Source organism: Cuculus canorus, chromosome 9 (assembly GCF_017976375.1).
Source record: "Cuculus canorus isolate bCucCan1 chromosome 9, bCucCan1.pri, whole genome shotgun sequence".
Taxonomy (NCBI): Eukaryota; Metazoa; Chordata; class Aves; order Cuculiformes; family Cuculidae; genus Cuculus; species Cuculus canorus.
The window spans coordinates 20755939-20780613 of NC_071409.1; the positions used below are offsets into that span (position 1 = coordinate 20755939).

Genomic DNA, 24675 nt, shown 5'->3' on the forward strand with positions numbered 1-24675 from the left:
AGCCCCATATGCAAATCAGCAGCAGATAAAATTTCTGGAGGAAGAAGCCAGAACACAAAGTCATTTTACTCCTGCATTCACAGGCTGCGAGTACAGGTCCCCACAGCCCACAAGACAAGGCCAGCAGCTTACCTGTGTGAGTTCTTACATGTGTTTTCAGCTGATTGCACTGGGTGAACGCCTTCCCACAAAGCTGACACACATATGGTTTCACACCTTTGTGTATTCTCATGTGTCGGCGGAGGCTACTAGCTTCTGAGAAAACTTTTCCACATGTGTTGCACACTGGCTTAGCTTTGGAGTACTTCTGGTCAAGCTCTTCCCCTGAACACTCCAACGGGTAAGTGCTCTTGGTGCTGGCTATGTTAGACATGCAGTGCTCCTTCAGTGCCCAGCTCTGCTGAGGCTTTCCTTGTTTCTGTTTCACTGCAATAGTCTGAACTAGGATATCCTGCGCAGCCAGTGTTTCGCTTTCCACCACAGACACCAGCCGTAGTTCAGAGTTATCGCTGCCTCGGGCAGCCTGTTCCGTTAACTGGGTAGCCAGCTTATTTGCATCTAAAAACATTTCAATGGATGTGTGCTCCGTCACCTCATTCTGATATTGTACAGATTTATTCTGTAAACTTTTGGGGGAGCTGAAATTCTTCTTTCGCTTTTTGGTTTGAGGAGATTGCTTTTCTAAAGCTGCTTTCTTTGCCTGTGGTTGAACCAACCCTGCAGAAGCAGCATCTGCTTTCTCTCGATTGTTGTAATCTCGAAGAGTCAGAAGACAAGTCTGCTGATTCATTTCAACGTTCCCAGTGATACTGGATGTCTCTGTAGAAGAGGGATTAGCAATAAAAGCAAAGTCTTCCATCTTTATTTTGCATTTCGTGACCACTTCTTCTACCTTAAGATAGTCGGCAGCCTGGTGAATCTCTTTAACGTTCCAGCTGCAAGAAAACAAGACTCGGGTGACAACATTCTGGACACAGCAAATATTTGTTCTGTACCGATTGTATCATATACAGAGAGCACAGCTGCAGAAAAGCTACACTGTCAGAAAATGTAGCTTTGAGAACACGTGCAGCAAGAGCTCATCTCTTAGTGCTGGGAGACCCAAGTATGACAACGGCTCCTGAACTGATGGCCCTGCCTAGCAGGGTCTGCGGATCCACAGAACCAAGAATTTAATAGTCAGTTACATGCCTTTTGTAGAACTATAAGTTAAAAGACCAGCTGTAAGGTGGTGAGGCTAGACATGGGGCAGTTGGTCCAAAAAGCTCAGAAATCAGAGCATGAATGGACAAAACACTGGAGAATAAATTGCATATATTATCACTCTATAACCCTTCTGCCAAACGTCCTAAGTAATTCACAAACAGTGCATTCACCTCAGCACTTCTGTGAGGCAGGTATTAATCTTGTTTTATAAAGCGATTTGCGAACAGTCTTAATTCTGTATCAGCTGCACACAGTCAACGGTAACACCAAGGAAATCCTCATTTAAACTGCTACACTCTGTTTTTCAGTCCCTGCAACACAGGACTTGATGGTTTGGAAAAAATTGATCTGGAAAAGGTGGCAACGTATCATCAGTGCATCTATGGATTTACAGCATTTTAAAGCGACATTAATGGTAAACAACATCACTCTAACACTCTGTTACACAGTAAATGTAATTAAACAGTAAGTACGTAGCCACAATCACTCTCTGTGCATGAAAACATCTGGTTTAGAATCTGGTATCATACTAGTGCCAAGTTCAAAGGATGCCCTCCTGGCGTCACTCCTGCACCCACCATGCAGCAGACAACAGAGTTTGCATCCAGTTGTGGCAGTCATCTACAGAGACACAACACAAGGTGACAGGGGAACTGGGGCAGACCTGCAGGTGTCAACTCTAGGCAAATAGTTCCCCCGGGGTGAGAACAGTACTTCTACCTTCCTCTTCTCTCAGAGATCTCAGCTGCTCAGAAAGAGTCCAGAAACTCTGGCGCTATTGTCCCAGACAGACACCAAGAACATCGCCCACCTCTGCTCATACCTGATTCACAAAGCATCGATCACCAGCTTCACCACACAGCTGTGCACGCTGCTCTACTGCTGCTACTGGCCTGTATCTACTTTAAAACAACAAACCACCTACACCTGTGTACTCAAATTATCCGATATGAGTTTCCAGACATCAATAGCCACAAAGCTTTTCATAAATGCATTTGACGCTAGACATTAAGAAAGGAGTTAAAATCCTGGCCTGTGTACTTCCAAGCAGTCACTTCCCACACAAGGGATAATCTCTTTCTTTCCTTGAGAGGAAAGCACTGCAAAGAATCCTCGGTGTACACGATGTAATGCAACAGGCACAGAATCAACACAGCAAGAGGAAAACCACTTTTTCTGCAACCCCTTTTGGACACCATGATGTAAGGTTTTAAGTAACAGGTCATAGAAATTCTAAGAAGTAGGTCCTCAGACTTTTGTACCTAGTGCTTATATAGTTCTGTGTGTTCTCTGCAAAAGTGGGCTTCTACAATCCAACCTCAGAAAGAAATCACCTATTTTTCCATCTCCTGGTAATCGCAATAGATTGTTAATCCAGGCAGAAAGACTCAGAAAGTGAAAAAAAAATAAATACCAGGCAACGTACCTTTCTTTTGCCAGTCACCTACCACACACTATTTTAAAATATACAAACAGATGATCTCCAACTTGTTAATATGCATTATATTCACCATTATTTGTTCCTCCGGAACTTATTACAGAGAAAAAAAAACCCAGTGCTACCCCAATACAAAGTTTATTTCCCTATTCTTTTCCTCCCTTTAACAGAGCGTGTTACCTGTCAAGGTTTAAGTTTCCTGTATAAATAAATTCCAAGAGTTTTTGGAATCCATCAGGTTTCACTTGAGTCTGATCCAAAACAACGTTATTGTCAGACGCATCTCTGTAAAATGCACCAAAGTACTCGCTGAAAGAGGCAAGCACATTTCTGTGTGCTTTGAACTGGAATTCACCAATAATAACAGTGCAGTCACAAAGAAAGCCAACTTCTCGCTGCTTGTTCAGTCTCTCTAAAAGGTGCTCACAGTGATGGGAATACTGCATTTTGATAATCGGCTGCAGCCTCCTTGTTCTGATCTAGGAAAAAAGAAAAAAAAAAAGCAATTTACACACCAGATTTGTTTCCCCCCATAACATAAGTTAATGATTACAAAAGGCTCAGCGTTCAAATCCTCTCATGATTTCTGCAGGACAGTTTGTGTGGCAGTGCTTTTGTACAAGGTACAGTGAGACAGGTGGATCCTTCTTAACTCAGAGAGCTACAGATTTCAAAGGCAATAAAGGGGGAGAGGGCAGGGACGTGTCCTGCCCCGCTCGGATCAGTGGATTAGCCTGCCTGATCTTGTGCACTGCTGTGTAAAACCGGGGCTCCAAGGGGCCCACTGAGGAATTAACCACCCAAGGCTCACGGAGCTGCACTCAGGCAGCAGCGGAGCCGCTCCCTGGGCACTGCGATGGGGCAATGCCTGGACTTGGGGGGCACTGGGTTTCAGGGGTGACTCAGCACGAATACAGCAAACAGGGTCCTGGCAAGCCACTGATACAGACAAATAAACTCTCCAAGAATTTATCCTATATCAGGATGCGAGGGAGTGTTCTCCATGAATACTGCGCAGTGAGACAAGAGCTGGGGACAGAATATATTTTCCACTTTCAAGCATGCGCGTAAATATTCCCAGAAATGTTATGCATATTCTATTACTAGCTAATGACTAATTTTAATGTTATTACAGACAAAGACTGTTGTAATAATTACAACAGTCAAATCTCTTGCTAATTTGGAGCCGGCTCCAGGTCTCTGCTTGACCTTCCATTTGATAAAGACTGAAAACAGAGGCGACTACAGAAGAGACACTTCTTCAGCACAGATCAGAGGGAACACAAGACACAACGGCGTCTGGAAAAACACTATTTGAAAAAACACGCTACAAAAACCATGCTGTCACAGAGACATTCTGCCCAGCATTCAAAAAAAAAAAAACCAAAAATAGAGTTATTTGGATGAACTTACCTCTGCTTTAGTTTAAATCAAGATATTCCGCGTTCCGTAATAATAACTATTTCTCCGATCACCGCAGCAAGCCGCGGCCTCGGGTCCGGCCGCGCCGCGGGACGGGGCCCAAAGCGCCCTCCCCGCCCCCCCGGTCCCGGCTGACCAGGCGCCGCCCGCCCCGAGAGCCGCTGCGGGGCAGCAGGAAGGCGGCGGCAGCGCCTCACGCACCTGCGGAGGGGAAGGGGAGGAAGCTGCGCCGTCGCCTCAAGCCGCCATGTTCAGGTGACGCCGCGTGCCCCGCTTCCGGGGAGGGACTTCCGGTTCCCCCGCGGCGGGGGAGGGCGAGGCGGAAATGGGGAGGGGGCAGAGCTGGGCGGTGTCCCGGGAGGAACGAGGAGGAGGTGCTGCTTGAGGGGGGGATGTTTCTGGTTTAGGCTAAAGCGGAGTTAAGTTTCGTCGAAGCAGTTGTGGGGTTTGGGCTTAGCTGTGTGAGAATTGATAAGTTTTGCTGCGACTGGTTTGTATGTTTGATTACGTTTGTATGTTTGAAGGGCTGGAGCACCTGCCGTAGGAGGACAGGCTGAGAGAGTTAGGGTTGTTCAGCCTGGAGCAGAGAAGGCTCCGAGGAGATCTTATAGCGACCTTCCAGCACCGGAAAGGGCTACAAGAAAGCTGGAGAGGGGCTATTCATAAAGGCTTGTGATGATAGGATGTGGGGGAATGGGTATAAACTGGACAGGGGCAGATTTAGACTGGACATTAGGAAGAATTTCTTCACCGTGAAGGTGGTGAGGCCTTGGCCCAGGTTGTCCAGGGAAGCTGTGGCTGTCCCATCCCTGGAGGTGTTCAAGGCCAGGTTGGATGGGCCTTGGGCAGCCTGAGCCAGTGGGAGGTGTCCCTGCCCATGGCAGGGGTTGGAACTGGATGATCTTTAAGGTTCCTTCCAACCCAAACTATTCTATGATTCTATGACTATTTCATGATATAAATCCATCTTGTAGGGTGTAGCTGTTCTAGGTCACGAGAGAACCTGTATTAGGGCTGTGAGAATTTATTGATATGCTTAGTTGTCTTGTAAGATGCAGCTGGTTTAGGTCAGGAGAGAACCTGAAGGGAATTGCCAGGCATGGTTGGATAATCTAAAAAATGAATTAACATTCTTTGAGGATTTGCACGGTTCTTTGTCTAAAACTAGTACATATACACACTGCTTTTGCCCTTTTCAATATTTTATGAGTGATTGAGTGTTTCTCACAGGCAGAACATCCCTCTGACAGCACGGCTGGCGCAGCGTTCTTTTTCAAGCAGGGTTTTTGCAGACGCCGTCACATCACGTGTTCAGGATGGGCTGTGCTAAACAGGTGTCCCTTCTGTAATCGTCTGTGTGCAGTCCTTCCCAAGGCTTTCCATTTTCCCTTCAAATGCAAGGTCAGGCAGTGCTGGGGCCAGCTCCAAATTCGCAAGAGATTTGACTGTTGTGAAATCCGTAATGACATTAAAATTAGTTCTTGGAAAGCGATAGAACACACATAAGATTTCTGGGAATATGTATGTAAATAGGATATACATTCTCTCCCCTGTTCTTGTTTTGCTGCACGCTACCGATGGGCATCCCTCCCTCGCGTTGCCCAGGCCTGATAAAGGATGCTCGCTTTCTAAAACTCCAAAACGAGTCAGTAGAAGCTTTATTTGACGGCATTTTCGGTCTCGGGGGGGGGGGCACGGACTACAATTCCCATCGTGCAGTGCGCCGCGGTGGGGCCATCCGTGCAGACAAGCTGGGAGCGATGCATGCCGGGAGTTGTAGTCAAGCGAGGACGAGGCTGAGCGCTGCTTTAAGCGGGGGTCGGGCAGCAGCGAGTAACGCGGCTCTCCGCTCTGAGTTTAAGGTAGCTGTGATTAAACAGAACAAGAAATAATTTGGGTGGGTTTAAGAAAATGTTCAGCTGCACGTGTTTCCGCCCGGTTTCGAACCGGGGACCTTTCGCGTGTTAGGCGAACGTGATAACCACTACACTACGGAAACTCGGCTGTACAGCAATCTTCGTGAGCTGTGGTCATGGAGTTGCACTCATGGCACCTTCCTCGTGCCACTGACGGCCCTCTTCTGTCCCTCCTCGGCCGTGTTTCCCAGCACCAGGGAAGGGATTGTGCCTGGGGCTGCACCTCGAATCCTGGGTTCAGTTTTGGGCCCCTCACTGCAAAAAAAAGACATTGAGGGGCTGGAGAGTGTCCAGAGAAGGGAACGGAGCTGGGGAGGGGTCTGGACTGCCTGAAAGGAGGGTGTAGAGAGGTGGGGGCTGGTCTCTTCGACCAAGCAACAGGACAAGAGGGAATAGCCTCAAGTTGCACCAGGGGAGGTTCAGGTTGGACAGCAGGAAAAATTTCTTCACCCAAAGGGTTCTCAGGCACTGGCAGAGGCTGTGCAGGGAGGTGGTGGAGTCCCCATCCCTTGGGGGTGTTTAAAAGACAGGTAGATGGGGTGCTTAGGAATATGGTTTAATAAGGAACAGTTGCGGTTGGGCTTGATGATCTCAAAGGTCTTTTCTAACCTGTCTTTTCTATGATTCCCTCCTCTCCCAGAGCACCCGGCTCACCCAAGCCCTGCATCCCCCAAAACCACCAGCCCCTCAGCCTCCCTCCACCAAGGGCAGCCTCTCACACCGCAGTGCCAGAGGCAGCAGCTCAACTCCTCCAGGGCCAGCATCTTCTGCCCCTTCTCCACACACACTAGAAGTAACAGGAATAACCGGGATCTTCCCTCGAACACTCTGATTTTCTATAAATAAAAAGCCATGCCCTCAGTTAATATTTCACAATAAAGTGTCATTCTGAAATGCTGTTTCTTACCATGTCAAATCTACAAAGGCTGGAAGGAGTGCTTTGTTGGGAAGGAAGCACAGACTAGAAGAGAAGTACCAACAAAAGGAGCTGAAAAACCCAGGGAAATGAGAGGAGCCGAGTGTTGGGGGTGTGTGTTCCTGCTGGTGCCAGCAAATGCAGGTGGCATGAGCAGGAAAAATCCATCAGGGCTGCCAAGGAGAGATGGTCCTGCAGGAACAAAACAGGGCAGTGTCAATCTATGTTTGTCCAAAATCAGAATGAGACACCCCAAGCCAAAAGAGAGTCAATTGGCACTGCTAGCCTGGCAGGGTAGGAACACGGTAAATAAGAAGTGAGAGTCTCCAGGCAAGCTGGGATTTGAATGAACACGAGCACATTCCATAAGGCAGCCTCTTCTGCAGGCTTCACTCCAGCTGCTGCTCGGAAAATGAGGAAGTGACTAATTCTCCTGGATTTTCTAGGACACCAGGCACTGAAATGCTTCATCTTGGAAGGAGCTACGGAGGGGAACTCACTTTACAAAAAGAAATATGAGCCGAACCCCAGCCACTGGGAGGAGGAGTAAGAACAGCCAGAAGAAATGAGATGGGAAAGGCTCCAGAAGAATGTTGTTAAAAGGAAAGGAGGGGCGAAGCAGAAGAAAACTGTGAGCAAGCGGTGACAATGTTCTGTTGAGTTTAGCAGTGGCAGCTGCAGGATTTCCTAACACTGCTTCTGTCGTTGCTCAGAGGTATGTAATAGCTACATACATAGGGTTGTGTGTACAAGACGTGCCATGGAAGAGCACTGGGGAACAACGTGCATCATTACTGGCCCTTCTCGTGACTGCAACATCTCACAGTCCATGTGGAAAAACACTTGTGGGAATGTGCTTGTGTTTTCAGTGGCACACCATGACCACAAGACCTGTTATGCACAACAGCATGAAAAGACTGAGATTGCAGCCACATTCCTGCTCAGCCCCACACTGCCCCAATGTTATCAACGCGCATCCTGTTCCTGCCAGGTCTGCAGCAGTCCCCAGGGAGTACAGTTAACAGTTGTAAATAAGCTCATAAAACACAAAATCCAAATTAACTAATGAATATGGCTCCAGTTACACTGTCACCCAGAGCGTATCGAGCCTTGAAGGCTACTGCTTGCCCTGTGGAACTCTGGCTTGACCTGGACAGCTGTGATCTTACAGAACACCTGATATGGATTCTGGAACAACTGGCACATCACAAGACACTGCAAGTCACAAAGGCATACAAGAAAAATGATGTTGTGTGTGCCTGAGCCTTGAGGGAGAGATGACTAAGAATCTAGTGAGGTGGAAAAAAATTGCCACCTTCCTGGTGGACATGAAGTTATGGTTCAGAATCAAAGGTTTTGTTGCCCCGAAACCCTCTTTCACCCTCCTAATTTTGGCATAGAGTCACCAGGAATTGATAAGCTCTGCTCCCATTCTGTCATGAATGAATTATTATTATTGTGTTGGCATAAGGATTTACTCCCACTCCAGTACTTTCTGGTGGTTTCAGCCTCTTCCCTGGAATTAAGCTGAATGCTTAGACAAGGAGGCAGTGCGCATGGTCCCAGGCAGTGTTCAGGTGAAAGTCCATGCTCGTCCTAACAGGAAGATTTCAGTTTGGACAGAAGACTCCTTGCTTCCTTGAGTTGCCTTCCTGCCGATGCGGATTACTGTGACACAGTGCAGGGGGGCTGAGCCTAACACCGTGCACCGAAAATGTTTCTAAAATACACAGGATTTTGTAACAGATTTTACTTAACACTTCATGGAAAAGGAACTGAGACTGCATGTCCCTGGAAGTGAGTATCCAGGGGGAAGTCTGTGTCTGTAGTGTGCCTTTTGAAAGTCCAATAAAAATCACAACGTCTGGCATAATTACTTCCTTCTCAGCCCATGATTACGTCTTTCTGAACAGGTGTAAAATGTTTTTAAAGAGGTTCTTTACCAGAACAATGCTGTTCAGTCTACGTACAACTGAAGTAACTAGAGAATAATCAAGAGCTCTATGCTATTGCTTCATACTCCATTGTATCTGCAAAACTGCCCAGCCTTGGAATGCCTTGATTTTCCATGGAAACCTCAGAGTCAAAAGACAAACAGAAGAAAGCTGTTCTGAGGAACATGACACAGCAGATGCTAGACAGACGGTGTCCGAGGGAAGCGCTCTGGGGAGCAGGTACTGGAGGATATGCTCTAAGCAACGAGAAATGACAAAAGAGAGAAATACCATCTTCCAACTGAGCACAGGGGGGTGGCTCAGCCCTGCTTTCAGGGGGACGGGAGCAATTCTAGTTAGTCACTCAAGGATCCTTCACTGAAATGGGCAGGGACCGAACACAGGCCATAAGTCCAGCCCCCAGGCTCCAAGTCCAGGCCCTAAACTCCAGGTGCCAGCTCCTATATCCCACATCCAAGCTGCAGGTGGGGCTCCTGCTCCTGAGTTTCCAGACCCAGACTCAGGCCCAAGACCAGGCTCAGGTCTCAAACCCCAAGACCCCAAGCCCCAAATTCCAGTTCCCAAACCCCAGTCCCTAGACTCCAATCCCCAAGCCCTAATCTCCAAACCTCAGGTCTCAAACCCCAATCCCCAAGCTCCAAGCCCTAAACCCTAAGCCCCAAACTTCAGTCCCCAAACTCCAGCCCCAATCCCAATCCCCAAGCTCCAAGCCCCAGTCCCCAAGCTCCAAGCCTCAATCCTCAATCCCCAATCCCCAAGCTCCAAGCCCCAGCCCCAGCCCCAGCCCCAGTCCCAGTCCCAGTCCCCGTCCCCGTTCCCAGGGCAGAGGCGGCCCCGGCCCGGCGCGCGCGCTGGAGCACGTGGTGTAGCGGGCGGACGAACGGCCCGTGCGTTCCAAACTCCCGCCACTCTAGCCCTCCCGCCCCCTCGCCGCACCGCATCCAATGGGAGCGGAGGAGGGGGCCCTCTCCACCAATGGGCGCGTGGTGGGCGTGGCCCCGAAGGCTATAAAAGGCGCGGCTGCGCGCCCCCCCCCTCGTCGCGTGGCGGGTGGGGAGGCCCGGGTGCCACTAACCCTAATGGCCGCCGCCGCGCTCCCCGCGCCCGCCCGCTGTTTTACTCGCTGACTTTCAGCGGACGAGGGGAGCTGCCCGGGAGGGAGGGAGGCGGGGGAAGGGAAGGGGTGTTCTGCCATCTAAAAAACGTCAGCGAGGGGGGGCTCCTCACCCGGCCCGCCCTGGGGCCCCCCAGCTCCGCCGCGGGGACTGCCGCCGCCGCCGCCCCGTTGGCCGCGGTCGGCCGGCTCCGCCACTGCCGCCGCGAAGAGCTCGCCTCTGTCAGCCTCGGCGGCGGCGGGCAGCGAGGGGGCGGCGCCCTCCCTCAGCGCCAGGAGGGGACCCCAGCAGAGCAACACGGGCGCGGCGCCGCCGGCCACCACCGCGCCTCCCTCCGCCGTGGGGAGCGCGGCCAGCGCCGCCCCGACACCCGAGACACCCCCACGGACTGCCCGTGTCCCCTCCTGCGCCCCGGGGGACCCGCCGGTGTCCCCTCCTGCCCCCCCGGGACCCGTCCATGTCCCCCCCGGCACCCGTCGGTGTCCCTTGCTGCCCCCCGAGGGCCTTTCCGTGTCCCCTCCTGCCCCCTGGGGACCCGTCCGTGTCCCTTACTGCACCCGGCGACCCCTCGCTGTCCCCTCGTGCACCCCAGGGACCCGTCGGTGTCCCCTCCTGCCCCCGGGGCTCATTGTTCAATCGATCTACTCATCGATTTTAAGAAATGTCAAGTTTTACTCACTGATCAATCGATTTACTCATGGATTTTAAGAAGTGCCGAATCAATGAGTAGAGTTCGGCATGTCTTAAAATCCATTAGTGACAGTCAACGTTTCTTAAACTCTTTATTTAGTTTTTTAATTTTTAAATTCTCATTTCTTAAATGTAGGATTTTACTCATGGATCATAGAATCATCATAGAATCACCAGGTTGGAAAGGACCCACTGGATCATCGAGTCCAACCATTCCTAACACTCCGTTAAACCATGTCCCTAAGCACTTCATCAACCCGTCCCGTAAACACCTAACCTGTTCCTTAAACACCTAAATTTTAAGACATGTTAATTTTTGCTTGTGGGTTTTGAGAAATGTCAATTTTTGCTCATGGATTTTAAGAAATGTCAAATTTTACTCATTCACTTTAAGAAATATATTTTGCTCATGGATTTTAAGAAATGTCGATTTTTGCTCATCAATTTTAAGACATGTCAAATTTTGCTCTTTGATTTTAAGACCTGTTGAATTTTACTCATGGATTTTAGAAGCACACAGCTGAGTTTCTGCACAAACACGCGAGGCTGAGTACAGGATGCTGGCGACAAATATTTTGCCAAGGTGTGGAAGAACGGATTGCGAGGGGAAAAGTGTTGGGGCTTGTCCAAAACCATCCGTCTGTGCAGAGGCTTTGGGCCAGCTGTGCAGCAAACCTCTGCGTTATGTGATGAGCCAGGGCACTGTCTGCCCAGAGGAGCAGTGCAAGGAGCCCAGCCCATGCCGCTCACCATCATGGAAACGGGCTGTTCAGTTGCCTTGTTCTTGCTGTAGGCCAAACCTTTTCCATGCTTCTGTAGCCAGTATCAAACCCTCTGAGAAAACCAACCAGAATGGCAGGGACACGTGCGTGCGTGATGGAAACCAAGCGCGCACCACTGCCCTGCCACAGGTCAGCGGGGAACAGACATGGCCCTAGAAACTGGGTTTGGGCTTGTATCCACTCACTTTTCACCAGCCCTTCAATCATCTCCTGAGTGTTTGACCAGTGCCATCTTGTGGCCTTCTTTTCTTCATTCATACAGAGGGTGGGCGTGAGCTTGGCTACTTAATTTTCTTAATTCTATGTGAAGGAAACCTGTTACCAGAATAATTGGAAATCGGAGAGTCTGACACCATGCAGCTCAAGACGTATAGGTCCTTTCAGGCAGTGGAATCTGAATGTCACTTAATAAACCTGTTCTAGCTAAAACTAGCGCTGGCTCTGACACTGGCAGTGTTCTTTCTTGTTTCTAACTTCTGTGTTTTCATTTGTTTTATCTTGTTTCCGAGCAACAGCATTCACTTAGCATCAAATAATTCATTTCAGACTTGCAACTAAACCCGCAGAGCAAAGATACTTCGTGTGCTTAGTACATTATTTTTTCAAACAAGACTCTCCTTGTCTTACGAGTGTCTTAATTCCCTGACAGAAGTCTTGTTCCATAAATGTATCTGGTTTTGTGGCATTTGCAATGATTTACCCACTCCCTTGCTGTCACTTCTGGAAGAGATGATAAGCTTAAACTGCCAAGTTAGTGTACGCATGAAGAAGTGCATGCTCTGCAGATCCACGTGCCAGAGAAAAAATGTTTAGAAACTAAGGACTTGGTCTAATTTTGTTTCTATTTATTTATAGGAGTAAGGAAAACTTTGTGCAACATGGTATTGTTGTGGAGACTACAACAAATGTAGCTGTTGTTGCTGCAGCTTGCTACAATTTCTGCACAGCCTGCAGATGCCCTCCAGCCCCTGTGAAACAGTCCAAAAAAGATGCAACCATGGTTTTTTGGGAATCAAACCAGAAGCTCACAGCAATTTCTCTCCTGAAGAGTTTAAAACCATTTGCAAGTGACAGCTGCCTCAGTATGCCAAAGAAATTGTATTTGATGGCTCTCCTCTAAGATGAAAACGCAGTGAGCAGTAGTTACCTGCAAGGGTTAGCGTCTCCGGAAGCAGGTCCGCCTCGGTACCATGCTGGAATCACTTTGCATTAAGTGGATTTTCTTCCCTGCAGAGTGTAAGTGCTGCTGTTAATATCTCCAGATTTGTCTGGTTTTGAAAATCTAATGGTTTGTCTGCAGCTTGTGTGCACTGAGAAGTTTACCATCAGTGCTAGCTGTGACACAGGGTGACACTGAGACAGGTGATGACATTTGGGAGAAGAGGAGCACTTGTGCTCAATAAAACTATTAAAGCTCGTTATTGAGATTCATACTCTGAGCTGCCATTCGGTGGTTTAGGAATTAGGATTGTGTATCCTGAATGACTTTGTACTGAGTGCCTGGTGCTCAGAAATTAACACTAAGTCCTCAGCAGGTTCTGTAACAAAGGTTTAGGTGGTGAGCTTTGAAGGACATCTTGCTTGCATCTTAAGGCGGACGTTTTCACTGCTTGAGGTCAGTCATGCGACATTTGTGACATCAGGTTGGGTACATGGAAAGTGCTTTGGCAAAAGGTGATAAAGCACTGTCGATCACCCTGCCGTTACAAAGTGGCCTCACTGAAATCTATTAATATATGCAGGGTCACCTTCCTTTTGCGTGGTCACCTTTCTAGTGTCCTGTTTCTAAATACCTCAGAGTTTTCTGTCCCTGTGGAAAGTTCTGTCGAGAACCTAGAAAAAAACTCAGCACAGCGTGGATAAAATCCCTTAGGAGAACCCTTTGGATTGACGGGGTAGCAAGAGGTGTAATATTAAACTGCTTGTGCAAATAGCCCTGCTCTGAGGGCATGTCAAGGAGTGACAAATTTGGGGACCCTGGGGGGTTGAGCATACCTCCCCTTATACCAGATTTTCAAGTGCATATTTCTACGTTCGAGATCTCAGCTGTGGTTTATTTTGGCTGTGGCAGTGTGTGGTGTGCAGAGGTCTTGTGCTGTGCTCCACTCCTGGCTCTACCTTGAGCTCTGCCTTCAGTCACCTCTCAACATCCTCACATATCCCTGATATCAACAAGAACACTTTCCCACTCTCTTGCAACTTGCTATGTATGAAAACAGCAGTATTTATCTATCTTTAAGCATTTTCCAGTTTACGTTTTAGCTTTCTTGCATTGATTTAAAAACAGTTATAACTGTTAGGGTTGCATGTGATGTGCCGATGCGCAACAAACCAAAACAAGGAAAATTTTAATAATTTTGAAAGGCTTATATGTAAAGAAAGATGGACAAACTTAAGTAAATTAGCATAGATTCACATGTTGGTATGCCTTTGTGTGTAAACTTCAAGTACACTTTGCTGTGTACTTGAAATAACCAATAGGAAAGCTGGAGCTTATTCGCTTACTGAAAATTCTGCTGGATATTTCCCAAAGTTGTTCACAGAGGCGATAGTGCATGCAGGCTTTGTAAGAACGGTGCAAGCAGAGTTAAATTGAACTATGATATTGAGCCTAAGAAAGCAGTTCAAGTTGACCTTGCTTATGAGACAACAAAAAGCGTCTTAAGGAGAAATAATAATTATCAAAAAGTAAAGAATGGTTTAATTCAAAGGCTGTTTAACCTCCAACAGGTCTGGCAAACATTAATAGAACCCTACCCTAATTCTGTTTGTAGATTGCCTCAACAAGGGGTACTTTCAGAATGTGGTTGGATGTCGTATCTAAGGACATTTATCAGCAAAGGGAATTGAAGAAGCATACATCTCAATCATTTAAAAATAAGTAATTAAATGGTAAAATGAAGTCATGCGGTCAAATCTTTGTAAGTGCTAAAAAAATGGACTAAAGAAGGTTTAAGCTTATAATAACTTTCTGTGTCTGCTTTTGCTTAGATCTCTGTATTCAGCTTAACACTCCCAACTAAATAAAAAAGTTATTTTAGCCAACAGAAATTTGGAAGAAACAACTCTGGACAATGCTAAATCTCTGACATTAGGTCCTCTGAGAACAGCTCTGGGTCTTGGTCCTCTGCTCGATGACTTCGACCTGCTTTATGGGTTAGATCAGGTCTGTCCTCAAGCAAAAGTTCTGTATTGAGTGTCCTTTGCACAGAAAGCTGAAGGATGGCTTCCACTGTCTGCATTTATAGTTTTCAATTTGCAGAGGCATGATCGTAGCTTTGGCCTAGTAGCGTCTTAAAATTAAGCTTTGTTAATTCCTTTTCTAATTTGTGCATATGCAACTCTAGCCGCAGTCATTGGGGGAGCCTTAAAACCCTCAAATCCATACAAAATGAGCAATCGTCAACTGTTTGTATTCATGTATAGTTCCCAATTGTGTCAGACCTAAGAATTATGATGGTTTAGGAGTGCAAGAGGCTTTTTCCTTCCTCTCTCTGTCCAGTTGAATATTGTGTTTCCAAGATTTCAACAGGGTAAGCTATGGCTGGTGAAGTCTTTGTTTTCTGCACCTTGTCTGCACTGTGGGAAGGTCTGTTAGATAGACTCTTGCTGCCGATCGTATGTTTTCCAACAGTAGATGGCAATAGCCATTCATTTGTAAAACATGAAGGTAGCACTCAGTCCATTACAGAATTAAATGTAGAGTAGGATCATTCCTAGTAGGAATTCAAGTGAAACGATTTGTAAAAACTTTTTCTTTTTTTCAAGGACGGGCAAATTGCCCTTTAATAGAAAACTTTGCAATTTAAAGATTTTTTTTTTTTATAGAATCCGCTTCAAAGCAAAAAAATTGAAAGATACTATTTAAGCTTCACAGGAAAGGACTGTAATGAATTGTTACTATGTAAAAAGGTATTTAAAAATACATTTTCCAATGTGCGTTTAAACACTTAAACTCAACTGATTAAGAATGCAACTTAACATTAGCTACTTATTCCTTTTCAAGTTTGCTAAAAAAAGTAGCAATTTTCAGTTTATGCTTGGTTGAGAAACTAGTTAAAGCGCATCTTTACACAAACTAAAACATTTTATTTCCTATCTACAAACTTCAAGATTCACCTTGACAATTAAATTAATTAATTTGACACCTTTACTGAATGGAAAATAGTGTCAGAGATCAGCATTTTAAACTAGATCAGCACAATTGGAATCTAGATGTGCAAATGTTAGCCTTTCCAGCATACAGAAATATGTTGTAGGATAAATTGCTTTCCACGTTTCTCATTTATTGAAATAAATTTACTGTTTGCTTTTGTGGAATATATCCTTTGTTTCCCAAAAGTGAACATGGGAGGTATGTGAGTGAGGAAGGTAATAATCTATAACAAAGTTATAAGTGAGTCACAAGACTTTTGGGAATTTTACGGCTGCAAACCAAGTTTCTCCAGCATTATCATAGCATTCTGTTTTGCAACGATAACGAGTTTAAAGGCAGCATTTCTCTGTTTTTATTGAAAATATAATCAGACTTTTGTACATTAATGATGGAATATTGGCAGCTATGATAATTTCATAGAAAATTCATTTTAGTGCTGCAATTAGTATTTTAATAGGGTTGTTTCTTATTACTGTATTGGTATTATCTGAATTGTACAGTTGGACGCTTCACTGTGCTCGGTGGGGGACAAAATAAGGCTGAAAGAATAGAAACCGACTGAAATGAAGTGACAAAGAGGGTTTGGTCCCAAATCTGCTGCTCGCTCCAGATGTGCCCTTTAGAGCTCCTTAGACTCTTCATCTATAAAATGGTGATAATGATTCTGAGCTCCTTTTGAGGCTCTGGATGAGAAGTGCTAAGCAGCACTATCCTCTTCTCATTTTGCCAGCAGCAACAGATCCAGAGAGCTGGATTGTTTCCTGCGAGGCCAGGCTCTTCACGCATAAAACTGTCTTCTAGGTCGCAAACTTTCAGAATCAGGAAAATTTACCAAGCCTGCATGCTTAAACCTTTTCTCTCTGGTTCAGCCTCTGAGCTCCTAAAGAGCAGAATTCCATCACTTCTTTCATCACTTTAATATTCCTTTAAACAACTGTATCATGGGATCTATTGTACTTAGCTGTAGTATGTCTACCGTACAGCCCATGTTTTTCATCACAGGAAGCAGCTTGAACTGCTTATAACACATGGAGTTTACATTTGTCTTGTTTTAGAACAGCTTTATATTGTTCAGCTGGCTTTACAGCCTCTTCGGAGTCTAACGATAAGTATGTTTAAGTATAATCCTGAAGTTCTTATCTTCTGCATCATCAGTTACCATTTCATATTATGTTCCTCCAGGCAGCTTTGAACAACCTTAGCTGGACAATTAAGAGAGTGAACTGGCAAAATTGCTAATTTCTCTCCCTTTCCTTTCACTCTCATCTCGTATTCTCTAAGGTACACGTCTTTATCTACATGTTTCCAAGAAGGTGTTCAATTAATAACTCAGACAAGTCAGAGCTGATAGGATCTTTTCATGTATTAATTTAACTCTTCCTTTCAAACAGAGCCCCAGAAAATCACTGTTTTTCATGTTTTCTCTATTTATTCTAGTGAAATTTTTTTTGAAGTCGTGTGCTGTAGTCCTTTGATTCTGCTCCCAAGAAATTATCGAGGATTGCAGTAGTGGCCTTACAGGTAACCGGCGTTGTCACTGCTGTATTGAATAGCAATTTTCTTCTGTGTTAATGTTGATTTCACAGTGTTTATATTTAAAGCAACAAAATGTAAACCCACAGACTTGGCCATGCAGTATCAAGATATATTAGGGGTTTTGTTCCCTGTTTATTTTGTTTGTTAGTGGTTTGGTTTTGTTTTTTTTTCCTGAGGACAAGAATGATGCAACACAGCTGACAAGTACGACAAAATTAGTTTTCAGTGGAGACAATCACAAGATTTGTTCAAAGGCAGAGGTTTATTGGTCTGTGCATGTTAGTCATTTAGCAGTTACAGAGACTAAGATTTAAAAGCTCCCTATTCTTTCATTAGACATGAACAATAATATGTTTAGTTTCCATCTGTGTTGGTCTTGCAAGAGGTTTAAGCTTATAATATGAGCTAAGATTAATTGATATTACAAAAAATCCTCAACACTCTTATCTACACTTTAAATGGATCTGCCCCCTACAAGAATCTGCGTTACTATTAACATGAGCTGGGAGACACAAAAAAGCCATGGTCACTCTTGGCTGGAACCGGACATGAGGACACCTAACTTCACAGAATGGCAAGTCATTTAGTGAACATGAAATGAATTAATTTCACTGAGAAAATAAGTAACCAACAAGATAAAAAATGAAGTTCTATACTGAAAAAAAATCTTTCAAACATGTCCCAGGGAACCTTTCTGTTTTCTTTTATGGTGGTGAAGATAAGGATTCTTTATTGGTGTTTTTAATGCCAAAATATTACCGATGAAGTGTTCTACAAATTTCTGTTCATTTGGCTTATAGATCTGAACCATGAATTTGAAACTATGAAAATGGATGGCAAGTATTGGTCAATGATAAGCAGAGCCTTGCTCCTGATTTTCCTTGTAAAAGCACACGAACCTTTCAGTGAACTGTTTTTCTGAAATAAACTTGCAAAAGGTAAAGGTAATGTTATCTAGTACAGAAATTGTTTTGAGTTACAGAAACAAATTACCCATTAATCAGCTTTTCAGAATCACCCATTTTTCTACCAAGTTGATTTTTCATTCTCCAATCAGAGGACTTTCCCTACTGATTTTTCCTTTGGGAATGTCATTTCTAATGTACCAAACTTGTATCCCCAGGACAAAAAGTTGGTTTACATCCAGTAAGGATCATAAACAGATGTGGACTAATAGTTAAATTGCTAATTCTGTGATTAACACTGACCATTGCTTTAGTTGTCAATCTATTTCATGGAAATCTTGTGATTATAAAGTCCAAGTTTAATAAGCTTGGGGATACTGCAGTTCTGGAATATTTCCAGCATTTTCCTTCTATTTTCAAGTTTATCTTGGTAGTTCTACTGAAGCAGATGACATGTGAAGCCGCAGGTGACTTGCTGGCTTGCAAGCCTGCTGTGTTGCAGGGTTTGGCTACAGCACAGTAATGTTAAACTTCTTTAAAATACAGTTTAGTCTTGTAATATAAGCCAGTTCAGATCATGTTTTAAGTGTATTTCTCAACTGTAAGTCCAAGCCAAGTGTTTCAGATAGTTCAAGAATACAGTTGAAAGAAAAATTATTATGAGAGGGAATAATACTTAAAAAAGTGAAAGTCACCTTCTTGAAGCCAAGTCCTGCAATACTTCTTTCTTTTTTCCTAAGTGTGGTGAAGGCTTCAAGTGTTTTTCATCTTAATGCTTTTGCAAGGTAAAATGTGCCTTTTGAATGAGCCCTTTTTAATAAATAAGAAGTATGTAAGTTTATTGGTTGAACATTTGGGAACCCAATTTGAAATCCAAAGGAGATGTTATTGAATGTTCATTGCTAAAAAGATAGATCTTGGGCTGTCTACAGGTTCCTAAGGACCATGCGCTGCTCGAGAAGGAAGAATCCATATTGACAGTGTTTCTTAAAGGCAAGATTAAAGTATTTCTGTAGGGTATAGCCATCAATCACCAGAAGGATGTTCTTGTACACCAAGTACAACACAGTATAGCTTTCCAGTGACCTTAACACACTAGCCAGCACAGGAGCTGCTACAGTAATTACGGATTACATCAAGTATCAAGTAAAAGCCAACAGCCAACTACCAGGTGAACCTTTTATGCATTATTAAAATCATATCCTTCCCCCAAGACTCAGGATAATAAAATTGAATTTGATAATGCAATCAGTAAAAAGCAGGTTTAAAAAAGAACTCTCCTTTGTTCATAATGTCCCAAGAAAGTCTATGGTTTATGTAATGCCTAAAATACATAAGCATGGAAATAATCCCTCAGGTATATTAACAGTTTCAGTTGCACATTCTCTGAGACTGCCTTGAATTTTTCATAATTACATTTTATTAAGAAATAATTATGTATCAAGTGTGCGTTGCCCTTAGATTAAAGGTTAAAGACTGTGGTTACCTAGTACTTCAGCAATTAAAATATAGAAAATTTTAGAAAGTAGGAAATTGGAGGGATTGTTTCTATGTACTGAGAAGCTAGTTCTCTTTCTTGAGCAGCTGGCTGGGACAGTTTGTTACGGGCCCTGAAAACAATAAAGATAAGAGATTTGACATGAAAACAGGAGGAGGGAACAAACATTTTGTATGCAAGGAGACCAATGTTCACTGCTAACATGTCTAATAAATCACTTATGTTTTGATGTATCCTATATTTGGTGACCTTAAAGGAGTCCCAGTGGGCCTGGCTTTCAGACTAGAAGTTTCTGAAAATGTGGCATTTTGAGGGATTGTCAGAATAAGTAATGTTTTTCTCCCTTGGCCAAGATAGTACATTTCATTGTACAGTAGAACCAGAGTTACCTGTGTGTGAGAAATGACGCAGTACAGCAGCAGATTTTGTGAGGTTATTGTTCAGTCTTTGATTTCATACAGCTCCTAAAATAGTCAAACAAGGTATATGCTATTCCTGTAGACCATCTACAAAACATAGAAAAAAGTTAATATTGAACAATACTCTACAGCTAGAACATTGTCCTGTTTCTGTGAGCCTAAAGAGTCCAAGACCCGGCTACAATGTCAGCACATGAGCCAAGTCTGCACCAAACGTCTAGAACATGGCTCAGAGCAGAATGTCGTGCTGATTCTCTGAGTAAGTGGTAAAATGGTTAAAAATAAATAAGGGCAGGATAAATAATTTTCATGGCAATGTATTTAACTTACAAATTGCTGTAGTTGCAAAAATCAAGCTCTGCAATCATTAGCTGGCATAGCAGGGTGAGAGCCTAACCTCAGCCGTGCTTAAATGAGGACCTACACGCTTACATTTTCTTCAGATCTTCCAGATCAATAAAAAATTGCAACTTTATGCATTAGATCACAGCCGTTATGTAAAGCAAGGAATATTATCCGGTCTGTTCCTATTGAAGAGCATGGAAATGCTGCTCTTTCTTAATTTAGGCAGTTTGTTATCTGCTTGAGATCTGGGTATAGTCTTTGCTATGGCTTTGGAATTCAAGATGCCCTAATATATTCTGGTTTATCTTTTAAAAACTCTGATTTCTTATTTAAAAAGCAAAGCATAGGTTCTTATTTTTTAAAAAACATGAGAAAACCTCTCTCCCCTGGCCTGAGCCTTTGTAGTTTGCTGTCTCAGAAAACTTGCCTGGAGCAGCAAATGGATCAAGGAGTTGTAGTACAGCGGGCCAAAGTCAGCCTCTGTGCAGGTCCAGTGCAACAGTTGGAAGTGCGCCTACTGGAACTGGGGCTGAATTTGGTCCTCTGTCTTTGCAGTGTGAGTAGAGGTTCTGTTTCAGTACTTCAGAGGTGCCCAAGAAAACTTTCTAATTGATGTTTTCCACTCATTTTCTTTCTCTGCTGGTTCTGTATTTTGGTTGAGTCGCGTTTCCCTAGCTTTCAGACGTGTGCTTGAACGCTGGAAAAACTCACTCTCATGCATAATGAAAGAGGAAAAGTTACAGAGGAGGAATGTATTGGCTAGAGTCTCCATTCCTGGTCTATATCTTGCTCTACAAGCTCCCACAGCAAGTGAGTGGTAGAGCCAAGAATAGAACACTTCTCTGACACCCAGTCCAGTGTCTTAACCCCTGCCTCCCGTGAGAAATTTTGTTTCGGTTTTCTGTACAGTGCAAAGATAAGGTCATACTTTATTTTGGTGCATAAATTGATCTCTAGGGTGAATGAATAGGGTTGGGAAATAGCCAAAGAACAACACAATGTAAATAGCGAAACATGAGGAGGTTATATATATGTAACACTACATCTTCTCAGACTGCTGCATGTCTAGGTAGAATTAATTAAAAATTATGTGAAGTATTTGAGTTCTTTCAACTTTGTTTTGAGCGCACAAGGTCTTCTTTGGAGAGAACACAGGATTTCTTTTGCTTAGTTGAATTTTCTTTGGAAGCAGACAATGGAGGTGTTGTTTTTGTCTGTAACGTAGAGATGCTTTTTCCTCTCTGGAAGTACCTGTTTTGTCAGGGATAACAGCAGGTGTTAAGTTGCTTGTTTGGGGATAGCAACATAATTTGGGAAAAGAGGAGTTAGTGTGGGTTTGCTAATGCATTCTAACTGCAAAGCTTTGCTATCACTGTGGATTGAGCATAGTAAGGAGTAGCATGCGTAAACTTAGGATGGGGATGGTAATATGAAATGCTTAACTGCATCCAGTATCCACGAGTGATATAAGCAAGAGCGGTCTCTAGACTTACTGACTCAGCACCCCTGACTTCTGAAACAGCCACTATTCTGTGTTCGGTCTCCCCTTTCCACAATATCCAGCAGAGCTGGTTTAAAACAAGCTCAGCTGCTCGGGGGTTCACACTGTACCTTGCTTCGGTATCCACCAAACCTTCCACCAGATTCATGACCACAGTAACACTATGTAGGTCTGCTCCTTTTCAGGATTTCTCCTCCAGAAAGACTTTGAATTTTGAGCAGTCAAAGAGTTATCACCTTGCATTCAATTTCAGGCAACATAAGAGCTTCTTTCCTCTGGCCTTTCCCAGCATCTGAACAGGAGGCAAGTGCAAACTGCCACAGGTGAAAGCTAGATCCCACCTCTCTTTTAAAAGTATATAGGATTGAAAAGTAAATATCTGTGAAAGATTGTTTTCCAAAATCTCTTCACACATCATGAGTGGCAACGTATGTGTATATGCAGAGAACAGAGATTGCTGTAAAAGGGTGGAAAAGAGGTCATGGTAGCTTTCTGTCTGTGTTCTTTTGCCATGCCCATTGCTTTTATACAAGCATTTACAATACAAACTGCTTAAAGGCATTTAAAAATGACCCTGCGTTATTACAGGTACCTAGCAGCGCGGATGCACGAACAAATTCCTAGAGATAAGCTGAAGCATGACCTTACAGCACCACTGGGACAGAGAGAACCTTCTTCACTGGTGGCAAAATTACACATTTGCTTGCTCACTGGCTAGAAACGATTGGGAATTTTTGGCAGTGCTTTATGCTCGGGAAATCTTTATTTCTCACCACTGAAACATTTTGTGGGAACATGCCAGTTTCAGTGAAACTTCTGTAATAAAAAGTTGTTTTCAGGCTAGGATCTAGAGGGAGTGTGCTCTGCCTGTCTGAGGAGGACTTAACCCCCAGAGTCTTCACATTCCACGAGGCCTTTCCTTCTGGGTTATGAGGTTGTTAGACTGCTTTTTCCCTTTCCCTGCATTTTTGTTAAAACAAAACTGCTAAACAATAAACAAACCAACCCCACTTCTGAGTTAATCTTGTTGCAATTGGGAACACTTCTGAAAATTTGGAATTATTTCTAGGATGGGAAAAATTATTTTTCTTCTCTTTCAGCTTTGCACCTTAGCACTTCATCATGAAGTTTCTTTGCATCTGAGATTTTGCCCTTGATGAATGAGCTCTCGGCCATAAAGACTGCTGTGAACTAGGCTTAAGGACTTTCCTGAAAAATGAAAACCAAAAGGCTAAACCACAGTTACCGTAGGAAATGTGAGGAAGGAGAAAAACGAGATCTTCACTCTCCTGCCTCTTCTGTGGGGTTTTGCCATTCATTCTTCAGCCAAACTCTCCTACTACAGACCTTGACTGCTTCTCCTCAGACAGGAGATGCAGACAGAGCATTGCTATATTATCAGAGGGGGTCTCCTAGGGTTCTGCTTCATTTAAGGGAAGCTGCAAATTGAATTGGCTCTCCACTTTCATGGGCCTTTTTGGTTACTGTAGTTAGAAACACAAACTGCATTGTAAAACAAACAAATGGAAATGTAATCTGTTGTTCTTTCTGGAACCTGATGTCTATCGTTATTTACTACTTGCTGTAATTTGTGGCTATAATGTTAATTTCATTATCTGTGTGGCAACTGAAAGGAAAGGGGATGAATTTCGACCTCAGAGAAGTGTGAGATGTTTAGACTGTTTACACTCTGCTTTCTTCCAGGCAGCAGATACCAAGAGGCTGCTCCTCTAGGCTACAGAGCTGTCAGAGAACTAGCGGAGATATCTTTACATCTTTGATACATGGGGCTGTATCAAAGTGAAAAATTTAAATCTTAGAAATCACTACGCAGTATATGCATCGCCCTCTGGGAAGATGCTGGGGAAAAAAACGCTTGAACGGCTGTTTAGTGTGCTGTTAGAGTGTGCTCATATTATGGTGATGAGTGCAGAATGAAAGAAACAATATAGAAAAGCAAATGGGAATATTTTAGAATTTTTTCCAAAGACATTTTGAAAAAGGACTGCTTGGTAGTCAGAGTATCATGAGACTGTACTTGATAGCCCTCCTCGAGAATGGTGAGGCTTTAATATATGCTGGGTTTAAGTGTGATAGAAATCTTTTGGGATTCCATACGTAGCAGAAAGGTCTGAGCAATGATATCTGTTCTCATGTCCTGGACAGAAGTAGCAGCGTATGACATACAAGGGAGTAATTCATGTCTGATATGGAAGGAACTGAACACACTCGACTTCTGTCAGCTATAAGTGCTGTCCGTGTATACCCTGTGTTGATGTGAGAATCAGAACATTTGCTGGGCACTGGAGGGCAAAGAAAGCCAAAAAAGAGTTCTTCTGAATTATTTTTGTGAGTACATCAAATTTGTTTCTGACAAACTCTTCATTTTTAATTTTAATAAATTGAGAGCATTTTTCATTTCTAGGTCAGTCTTTGAACCTGATCATTTTAATCCAGCAGGGTCTGGAGGATGGGGTTGTTTGTTTTGGTACAATAAACATGCTAAAACTAGCCATTATTTTCTGTTTCCCGCTCTCATAACTTTTGTTCTTTATGTGATGCTATTTGCATGTTAGCTACAGCAGGCATCAAAATAAGATTTTTAATTAAAAATGTTATCAGAGGTCCAATTTGAGATGAAAGATCACATGCTATCAGAGATCCAGTACTTTGATTCCACAATAATAGGTACCTTAGAAATAGTCAGATGGTTAGATTAGATAGTAATTTACTTTAGCTTGTTTCCTTTTTCTTAGTACTCATTCCAGATACCACAACCTGCTAGAAGTTTTAAGAAGAAACAGTAATTTCTAAAGTGAAAAGTAAAAGGCTTCCAGTTTAAACAAAACTGATCAAAAAATTATGAAAGTAGGAA

The 24675-nt window shown here is 43.8% G+C and overlaps 1 protein-coding gene and 1 non-coding gene across 5 annotated transcripts in view; both read right to left on the bottom strand.

Annotated features, from left to right (window-relative positions):
• The window catches only part of MYNN (myoneurin), a 13593-nt gene extending 9247 nt beyond the window's left edge, over positions 1 to 4346 (bottom strand). The window contains exons 1-3 of one of the 4 annotated variants that reach the window (XM_054074256.1): positions 4058 to 4244; positions 2825 to 3123; positions 133 to 935 (exon numbers count right to left, since the gene is read on the bottom strand). In XM_054074256.1, coding sequence (XP_053930231.1) covers positions 133 to 935; positions 2825 to 3090 — 1069 coding nt within the window. In that variant the 5' untranslated portion in view covers positions 3091 to 3123; positions 4058 to 4244. Of the gene's footprint in view, positions 1 to 132; positions 936 to 2824; positions 3124 to 4057; positions 4245 to 4267 lie in introns of those variants that run through there. The other 3 variants (XM_054074254.1, XM_054074255.1, XM_054074252.1) reach the window with 3 other exon arrangements.
• A 1646-nt stretch (positions 4347 to 5992) lies between these two features.
• Positions 5993 to 6065, bottom strand: TRNAV-AAC (transfer RNA valine (anticodon AAC)). Its single transcript has one exon. It is a non-coding gene; the product is annotated as a tRNA-Val (tRNA).
• Between the last annotated feature and the right edge of the window lie 18610 nt (positions 6066 to 24675).